This window comes from Arachis duranensis, chromosome 3 (assembly GCF_000817695.3).
Source record: "Arachis duranensis cultivar V14167 chromosome 3, aradu.V14167.gnm2.J7QH, whole genome shotgun sequence".
In the NCBI taxonomy this organism is placed as follows: domain Eukaryota; kingdom Viridiplantae; phylum Streptophyta; class Magnoliopsida; order Fabales; family Fabaceae; genus Arachis; species Arachis duranensis.
In genome coordinates, this window is record NC_029774.3 from 10,679,109 (window position 1) to 10,689,495 (window position 10,387).

At 28.8% G+C, this 10,387-nt stretch overlaps 2 protein-coding genes across 2 annotated transcripts in view; one reads left to right on the top strand and one right to left on the bottom strand.

Annotated features, from left to right (window-relative positions):
* Window positions 1-4,025: 4,025 nt before the first annotated feature.
* Window positions 4,026-6,197, top strand: LOC107495572 (non-functional NADPH-dependent codeinone reductase 2). Its single transcript, XM_016116717.3, has 5 exons — window positions 4,026-4,171; window positions 4,425-4,600; window positions 4,885-5,128; window positions 5,671-5,850; window positions 5,970-6,197. Exons 1-5 carry the CDS (start codon window positions 4,052-4,054, stop codon window positions 6,195-6,197), a joined length of 948 nt encoding a protein of 315 aa, XP_015972203.1. The 5' UTR covers window positions 4,026-4,051.
* A 653-nt stretch (window positions 6,198-6,850) lies between these two features.
* Window positions 6,851-10,387, bottom strand: part of LOC107495571 (uncharacterized) — a 4,354-nt gene continuing 817 nt past the window's right edge. The window contains exons 3-12 of the mRNA XM_052258769.1: window positions 10,212-10,326; window positions 10,040-10,077; window positions 9,739-9,836; window positions 9,613-9,668; window positions 9,152-9,425; window positions 8,887-8,999; window positions 8,601-8,657; window positions 8,363-8,428; window positions 8,067-8,141; window positions 6,851-7,637 (exon numbers count right to left, since the gene is read on the bottom strand). Coding sequence (XP_052114729.1) covers window positions 7,575-7,637; window positions 8,067-8,141; window positions 8,363-8,428; window positions 8,601-8,657; window positions 8,887-8,999; window positions 9,152-9,425; window positions 9,613-9,668; window positions 9,739-9,836; window positions 10,040-10,077; window positions 10,212-10,326 — 955 coding nt within the window. The 3' untranslated portion in view covers window positions 6,851-7,574. The remainder of the gene's footprint in view (window positions 7,638-8,066; window positions 8,142-8,362; window positions 8,429-8,600; window positions 8,658-8,886; window positions 9,000-9,151; window positions 9,426-9,612; window positions 9,669-9,738; window positions 9,837-10,039; window positions 10,078-10,211; window positions 10,327-10,387) is intronic.

Below are 10,387 nucleotides of genomic sequence, written 5' to 3' on the forward strand. Positions count from 1 at the left end.
TATATTTCACCGATTTTTTGGTTAAAATTAATTTATCTAATCTAATTTTAACAAAAACAATACAATTTAATCAATTATATGTATTGAATTTTAATTACTAAAAAATATTTTTAAAAAAAGACGTTTTAAATATTTTTATCCAAATGGCTTCCTTTTTATTATTATATTTAGTATTATGAATTTAGACTTTATTTAAATTCCATATATTTTTTTTAATTAGTATAGGAAATTATATTCCATCTGTGATTATTAACTATAAATTTGTGAATATTGGTTCAAAAAAATTATTTAAAAGGATAAAACTAAAAATATATCTTATTAATTCATAGAAAGCAAAGTAATGAGCATGTAGCTAGCGTCTGAAATAGTCTTCTATATCAACTGATCGATCATTTTATTTATATTATATTATATTAAATAATCAAATTAAATAATTAAACAACATACAACAAAATAATGAGTCAAGTTCATGAACTGTGGACAAGTGCATTGCATTGTTTGATTCATCTATAATCTTTACCAGACTACTTCATAATTTGACTAAGTTTCATTGCATTGTTTGTCTTTCATTTAAGCATGCATATGTTGAGAATGAAGAATTTGAGAAAATAGTGCTCAGCAACAGAGAAACATATATAAATCATTATATAAAGTCAACTTGCAAGGGATATATAAATATATGAAATAAAATATTTAACTACAAAATTCTAGAGAAATATATATATTACGTATTCTTGCATGTTTTGTAATCTCTATTAATTAATGCTGATTATTACTTTATTAATTAGGTGAATATAAAAATTCCAAGTTTTGACAAATTTGCATGTCAAAAACTAGTTTTAATTCTTTTAAACTTATTGATTGGTTGGCCACAAAAAACTATTGAAGAAATTAAAGTTCAGTTTCATGCATCCACAGGCCACAAGCTTGAAAATGGAATTATAAATGGTTTAATTTCACCAAAAGATATATATCGAAGACTTTGGCCATTCGAAATGATAAATGTTTGAAAGTGCCAGCTCACTGACCGACTTTAACATGAAAAATGCACACGTTAGTATAGTTTAATATTTCTATATATTCTCTTTAATTAAACAAAAATGTTGTCATAAAAAATAGTATTGATTTGGTCCATATGATGATATATATAACTAAATCTCTTAATTAAAGTATTGAAGATAAAAAAATTCAATAAAACACTCTTGTTGTTTCAAATTTTAATAATTAGAATCGACCAAATTATTATTAGTTAAATTCTTAGAATAAGCTAAGAAGTACGGACACTTTGCTGAGTTGTCGTGTTTGCGTATCGGACACATTTCGGACACAACACTCACCACATTCGTCCGACACGCGGTCTGCTGTGTCCAAACTGTGTCTCAATAAAAAATAAAAAATTATTCTCCGGACACACTTGGACACACCTAAATACCATCACGTGTCAGCGTGTCCAGTGTTATTCTTAATATATATTTTTAAAATAAATTTAGATATAGTATATATTATTAGTTATTAAAACAAAAAATATTTTAAATACTTGATATAATTAAAATAAGATATTAAAAATAATTTAAAAAATTAATTTATATTTTAATATCAATAAAATATTAAAATATCATTATGATTTATCTAAAAAAATTTTATATTTTATATGTATGCGTGTCCCGTATCATGTAAGATTTTAAAATTCGCATGTTGGCGTGTCCCATATCGTATCGTATTCCGTATCCGTATCAGTGTTATCCGTGCATCATAGGTTTCAAGATACAAATATATATTGAAAGGGTCAATTTGATGGACAAAATATTGCCTAAATATTAATGTGTTTGTTTTAACAATTTTGTTTGGGGGTCTAGGACTATTCAGTATTCATCATTTATATATGACCAAACAATAATTTTTCATTTTTCATTTTTTTTAAATTTGATTCAATTTCTAAAATATTTGTTCACTACTAGACAAATATAAATGTAGCCTTAACTTGAATCTGCTAGAAATTTAACGTATGTTATTTTTCATAAATTGCAACGGATCATTTTTCCAGCAAAAATAGAACAGCCAATGGTGAAAAAGGGTAGAATTTATATTTAGTCATTAAAATTAGTTTAGCTATGGAGTATTTAAGAAGAACTACTATTCAAAATTAAATACATAAGAGTTCTACTTAACAATTTGATAGATAAGAATCAGGTCTTTTTTAAATAAAAAAAAATTATCATTTTTCAGTTCGTTTTAAATGTAAAGTTTTTTCGTTTTCTTTTTTTGTTTATTAAGATATTTTGTTGACATATATATACTTGTTGTACCATGAAGTTACACATATTGATACGAGAAATATTAAGGACTAATACTCTTATCAATATTAGTTAATATTTTAAATTAATATTTTATTTTTATATTATTAAAATTTAAAATTTAGTATTTAACATTTAAAATTTAGAACTTGGTCAATACCGTATTCTTTAAATATTATGTATAAAAATATTTTTATTAATTAAATAATAACCAAAAAATAATAAATTTTATTACTCATATAATATTACTCGTTAATTAGATATTTCGCTAGTATACATACGATCAACAAATTATGTGTATTTTAGCATGATAAACTCCTTCAATAAGCAATGAAACTAGTGAAACTTACATCCAAATTATAAGGTATTGCAACTAGCAACTTGAAAATTATTTTAGCAATCAGCAAATTAAAGTCCCACACCATATGTACGGTTATTTTGAGCGTATTCAATAAACGCACAATGACATATTCTTAAATTTATTTTTTTTTAAGATTCAGCAACATAATCTTAAATAATTTAAATTAGACATTTTATCGAACCAAAATTTATAGAATCTTTTTCTAATTTTTTTGTATGGTATCCTATTTTATATATAATATGTAGATAGAATAACTTCTCCTCTCACATAAAATAAGCTAAGATAATTTTAAACTAATAAATAATATATTCATTATTTTTTTAATTTTACTTTTTCTTTCAACTATGTCATTATATTCAGGAGAATATAATGAGCTACTCATACACTATATTATATTTAATTTTTTACAAAATTCATTAAAATGACTAGATTTATATTCACCATTTCTATCGGTTTTAGACTTTAATCTTTTTACCAAATTAATTTTTTACTTTAATTTTATACTTAATAAACATATCGTATATTTCATCCATAGTTCGTAACAGATACAACTTTGTATGTCTTAAAGTATGTAGTTGAACATTGACTTTTATATAATATAATTACTTTTTTGATATATATGCTACAAATCATATTTTGTTAATGTTTTGTTATATTTTATATTTAATTGGCCCCCCTCTTATGAAATTTCTGGTTCCGCCACTGATCATAGGTAATAAACATCTGACTCAACCTTAAATATTTTGTATTATTCAAAAAATAATGTTATATTTTCTGTTAATTAAATAATTTTTATTTTTGTTTATTATATTTTATATCAATAGTTTAAATTTAGAATATTTTATTTTTATTTTTCTATTTTTATTTTAATAGTAAATTAATTTTCAAAAAAAGTTGTACTCATTTATTTTTCGAAACGTATTAGCATATGTAATAAGATCTAGATACCGATAATTTTATAACAAAAGAAAATAAGAAATATAGTGTCGCATTGACTTGTTCTAAGGAATTGATGGCCGAAAACTATCTGCTTTTGGATGATGGATTGGAGCAAATAAATAAAATCCCAAGAGACAGGGAAGATCCGATCCTTTGATTTGCATTCCTTCAATAATTGATTTTAACACTCTTCCACGTCTACTATATATTATAATTATCAGGCATGATCATCATTATTAATCTATATATATGAGCTGACATATAGAAAAAAAAAAAAACTAGTAATAATTTAATTTAAGTCTAACCTCTAAACAACCTTAAAGTTAATATATGTTTTGACTTGACTTGTAGAATATCTATATATATCCAATATTAGACACACATTTAGCAGTGTGCGCTAGCAATAGAATCACAAACACACAGACAAAAAAAAAGGAAAAGAAAATAGAGAGACAAAATGAGGAAGAGTCATGTGCGTTTGAACTGTGGCATTACAATGCCTCTTATTGGACTTGGCACTTATTCTTTCCCAAATGATAGGAACATAACTGAACTTGCCATCCACAATGCTCTTCAGGTACCAACATTCATGCTTATTATTATTATTATACGTTTTACACGATACTGCAATCACATCTGTTCTTTTAGATGATTATTTACGTGGCCAATAAATTATTTCTATAGTATTACGTAATTAGATGTACGTATAAAATTATTTTGCACTAATAATACATCAAAATTAAATTCTTATTATTTTGATATTAGATGAATGTCGTTTAATTTATGTAGTCGAGCAAATAAAGGGTCTTAAATGTTTATGTTTTGTGCAGATTGGTTATAGGCATTTTGATACAGCAAAGATATATAGTTCTGAGCCAGCAGTGGGAAAGGCATTGAATGATGCAATGTTTGATGGAGTTGTAGAAAGAGAGGATATTTTCTTGACATCAAAACTTTGGGGGAGTGATCACCATGATCCTGTTTCTGCATTGAAAAGAACTCTACAGTAAGCACAATAATCATGAACATCCCTTAAAAAGAAAAAATACTGAAAGTGAAAAAAATAAAAAGAAAATATCTTACCCCTTTTATTTTTCTCTTTTCTTTTCTAAAGCAATGGAAAATCAATAATAGCAAATAATGTAAAGTGCATGTGGTGTTATCATTACCAAAGCAAAACACAATATTGGAATTAGTACATGTCAATCCCCATATGAAAGAAAATATGTGACAGAATCATCTTAATTAGTTAACTAATTGTGAAGAATGGTGTTGGAATTAATTGTATAGGAACTTGGGAATGGAATATCTGGACATGTACCTGGTGCATTGGCCTATAAAGTTGAAGCCATGGGTAAACTATCCAGTGCCTAATGAAGATGACTTTGAAAACTTGGACTTTGAAGTCACATGGGCAGGAATGGAGAAATGCCTTCAAATGGGGCTGTGCAGATCCATTGGGGTTAGCAATTTCTCTTCCAAGAAGATTCATTGGCTCTTAGATTTTGCTTCCACACCTCCAGCTGTTAATCAGGTACATCTATATATAAATAAATAAACCAATATTTGCATTACTTTTTCTACACATTTTCTTTGTATATTTTTATTTTAGGGTATAAAAGACAAATATTTTTATCTTCTTTTACTTCTTATCAATCATTTTTAATACTAAAAATAAAAAAGTGTACAAAAGAAATATATTTTTTGAATAAATATACACATCAAATATCTTAAATTATCTATAAATTTTTTGAGGTAATAATATAATGTGTCAAATGTATGCTTATTATTTTAGATAAATTACTATATGAATTCATTTATCGTTTAATTATTAGATAAAATAAGTATGGGTTTAATTTTGATGCGTGTACAACGTTTTACACAATCGTGGAAATATATTTGTTCTTTTGGATAACTATTCACGCTGTTGATGGAAAAAATAGTTATTTTTACTGATTTAATATTCGTAATTAAATGCATATATAAAATTATTTTACACTGACAGTACATTAAAATTAAATTTAGTAAGTATAATGAATATTTTTATAAATTAATTAAATTTGTGTTGGAATCTAGGTGGAAATGCATCCGATGTGGAGGCAAGAGAAGCTGAGAGAGACATGTGGGGACCACAAGATCCATGTAAGTGCCTATTCACCACTGGGTGGGCCAGGGAATGCATGGGGATCCACTGCTGTTGTTCATAATCCCATCATCCAATCAATTGCCTTCAAACACAAGGCAACTCCTGCACAGGTGAAATAAAATAATAAAAATCCAAACTTTGTTTTAAAAAATATATTTTTATATTCATGATGTTCAATTATTAGTATTACCTGAAATAATTGAATGTATATGTCTTCCTTATGATAAAGGTTGCATTGCAATGGGGACTGTCAAGGGGGTCAAGTGTGATTGTGAAGAGCTTCAATGAAGAAAGAATGAAGGAAAACATGGCATCATTTGATCTGAAATTGAGTGAGGAAGACATATTGGAGATTCAGAAATTGGAGCAAATGAAGATTATGAGAGGGGAATTTCTTGTTAATGAAACCACAAGTCCCTACAAAACAATTGGAGACCTTTGGGATGATGAAATTTGAAAGTGTTTTTTTTTTTTCCTTGTACAACAATTAGTTTTATTTTTACAAGTACATTTATTCTGTGTATATTTAACTTGTGTTATTGTTCAATAGTTGTATTTCTTTTTCTTCCTCAACAACTATCAATATCCTTCAGAGTTTCTGCAAGTCCGATTATTGAATAATACTCAAAATGAAACAGAAACATTATCAATCATTTTCTTTTTAAAGATAAATTGAAGCAATAAAAGACAGAAGGAATAATTTAGAACTAACAAGCAATCACTTAAGTATTACTATTACAACCAAATTCACGCTGCAAAACCCACGAAAAAATAACCAATACTAAAAAACAACCATAGAAACCCAACTACAAATAACAATTAACATTTCTCTTTTTTAGTTTTCCAAAAATATTCTATAAATACAAAAAATTAATCTCGTGTGTGTATATTTATATATACGTATTTTTTTTAATAAAATAATCAACTATGAAAATAATCAAATCCATTAGACCAAAATAATCAAACATTTCTACAATAGTATAATCATTTTTTTATTCACACCAAATACATATCTAAATAAAGTAACTGTTTTTTGTATCTACAGAACATCGTCGTTATCTTCCCATAATTACAATCAACATTTCTCTAAGATTAATGTTAACTACCACTGAGTACAAGATTTTTACAACGAAAATTATCTTTTAAGATCATGCACACTTTCTTGAAAGGGAAGTTTTATTCCAATTGATTGAACCAAACATTTCTAGTTAGCCTTTGGTGAACTAATACATAATATTTAGAGGTATGTTATTGTTCAAGGATCTCCTCAGGGGCAATGAAGATACAAATCCTAGAGCAGTAAAGAAAAAGAGGAGATTTTTCAATCAGTGGAACGGTTATACTGAACTTTATTGTATTCTTTCAATAATAAGAGATTGCTTCAACATGATATATCATGATATAATAATTGTGCAATTGCTCTCAGCATCAAATGTTGAGAAAACAATAAACATTGATGTAACAATTACAGCTTCTATGAAGGCCTATTGTATTGCCTTCTCTTTCCAAGCCATGATGATATCATGATTGGGATATCATTTTCATACGTTGCGAAAATGCAGCCACCAAATCATTTGAGAAGATAGCATTTGGACAGATTCAGGGATCCACTTACAACCTCAAGTTAAACATGCAAACCACTTCAATAACCTTGTGATGAAGAAGTCAACAGCGTGTGAGATTGAAAGCACATGGCTAACTAAAAACCTGAACCATTAACTTGTTGGCCAGGGACTTTCAAAGTACATTTGTAAATTTTTAGATAAAAAATATATATAATGCTTAAAGGAAGTTAATATTTAATATCATACCTGTCAGAATTGGATAATTACAACTATTCTGCACCAGCTTGCGCAACATGTTCATTTGATCCTAATGAAGTACCTTGCTCAATGCACTGGAAGACATCAAATTATAAGACCTTACTGATGAAAAGGAAAACGAGTAATTTATGATGTCAAGGAAATGCTTTCAGAAACTTTTGAAATATCAACGACTAACTTGTGCAATGTCGAAGAGAGACAAAATTTACTAAGCAAAGATAAAATGCAGCATATTTTCAGTAGAATAAGAGCAGTGAAATTCAGGCCAGTTTTCGATCTTTCCTTGCTATCATTTTCAAAAAATAACTATGATACATTTTTCCAGAAAAAAAATGTCATTGTTTTCATTGTTTCATTCTGCTCTTTCTTTAACATTTGGATTAACAAAGATGTCGTATATTCCTCTCTCTGCATCACTTGTAAACCTTCTTTCATCAAGCATTGATCAGAATTGATAAAAACACAAAAATATGCAAGCAAATATTTACGATCAAATTATATACCTGAAGAAGGTGATTATGGAGCCAATCCAATGTTTGAGGAAATGTTGTTGCTGATACATTCACTACAGTCAACCCCTGAAACAGAAAACATCTTACAAGCATTCATAGCATATAATAAATAAAATTAGACGGTTAAAAGTTTTATATACTGCAACCAGTGAATCTGCTTTCCTATCAACTTCATATTAACTAGTTAATGAATTGGAGCGATTTGCTATATATAGATCATAGAAACTGCTGCCATGGAAATCAATAAAATAAATAACATCGCAAAAAATGTAAAGTATTAGACATACTTGTGAGGTGAAAGAGCACAAGTAATCTTGTATGGTTTTCAAATTTGCTATAAGCTTATCTTTATCCTGTAAATTGAACAACAAAATTCAGAAACCAGCTCTGATAGATCAAAATCCAATTGAACAAATGTAGGTTGCTCTTATGGTTCTTTTTCCAAGGAAAAATGTGGTTAACTAACCACCTTTGCCTCAAGAGTGCCAAGTGTATATATCTGGGTTCTTTCAAAAGTTAGAGTACCTTGTCTGGGCATTTCTCGGTAAATGTGCGAGAGCAGATCCACTCCTCAAGTAATGCCTGAAAATATGGTAAGAAGTCTCACTACATTATTTCATGCGATTTATACGACTAAACAATGGAATATGATGAAAATACCTTCCCACCATGCGTGACTGGAACATAGAAATACATGCAGGTCAACTCTTTGACTAAAAAATCCCAAAGTTATACATACTACAAACTAAGAAAATAACCAATTATGAGGATAATTGTTACTTTCATAAAAGTTATGGACAATGAGACAAACCTTATGATCAAATTCAGCCATCTTCAGAACAATAGGCACAATTATTGGCTTAGGACCTGACTTTTTAGTAACAATTCTTTTGTCTGCCTCTATTTCTTTGAGAGAAGCAGTACCTGCATGAGAAACTTGGTAGACATATAATTTGCCACTTTAGTATTCAAGTGAAACACAATGCGTACTCATGCAAATATTATAACTTCCTCAATGCATGTGACTCCAAGAGGAACTAAACAGCTTCAAAGTATTGCAAATAATAAAGACCAACCTTCATGCCCAGATGTGCTTCCAGCTAGATTAATGGATGCGACATTATTTGATACTGCATCAACTTGGTCCGTAGATATTCCCTCAGTTGAACTCAGAGTCCTGGAACCACCATGATTCTCATCATGACTACCTTCATTAGTATTTTCTGTTTGAACTGTAGCACTATCGTCTGGTGCCGCAGATGTTGAATTCATCCCTTTATTTTCAGCTTGTATAGCAGCAGGTGATTTCTCATCGTCTACTAAATAAATGCTAGGGTCCAAATGAATTCCCTTTAATCATCAAAATAAAAACAACGAAAATGAGCTCACAGCAAGTCCGTAGGAGAAACATTTATTACTTCACAGTAAACTTGAAAAGCTGTATATCAATAAAATATACATTGACCAGTATAAAAGCTTCAATTATCTAATACAGCATATAGAGGGAAACATCCCCAAAATACATATCCATACATACCTCAATTATAATTGGCTTTCCATCCTTCATTGCCTTTTTCAAATCACCAGCCAAACCTAAAATAAGTTTGAAAGATGAGAATTTAAAAAATGTATGAGATCTCAAGCTACAAAGAACTGAGAAAACCTTTGCGAACAACTCTGCATTCTCTGCAAAATTCAGTTATTAACTCCTCCGATGAATTAAAGTCTCGCGTCCATACAGGAGTTGACGCCAATGGTGCACTATCAAACATAAGAAAATAATCATTGAGATAAGATATACAAATTTATAGGGTTTAGGTCCTCTTTGATGTTAACTTGATTACTCTTAGCCAGGTCTCTTATGATACCATTATGAACAAATACTAGGTTTGACTAACAGGAGCTTAAAATCAAAGCTAAATACTAGTCAGCTTAAGAATGAAACAAAGAAATTCAGGACATACTCTGTTGATGTGCGCAACAATTCGTAAACCATATCTGTCTATTAGAGTCAACAACAAAAAGAATGTCAAAATCACTTGTATATAATTCCAGTCAGCTACCATCAATTGAAAGCCTAAAACTGTCCTTATTTTATATGACAGGAAGATTCAGGGTTACAGACACGATTGCTACCTGCAACACATTTGGTAGATTTAGCCTCTGCGCAAGCTGAGTGGCAATAGTAGACTTCCCAACACAAGCAGTTCCACAAACAAGGATTACCAATGGAACTCTTTGATGATGAAACCTTAAAGGATGATAAAAGCAGAAATATGCTTCATTATTACTAGAACTATAAAATATCACCC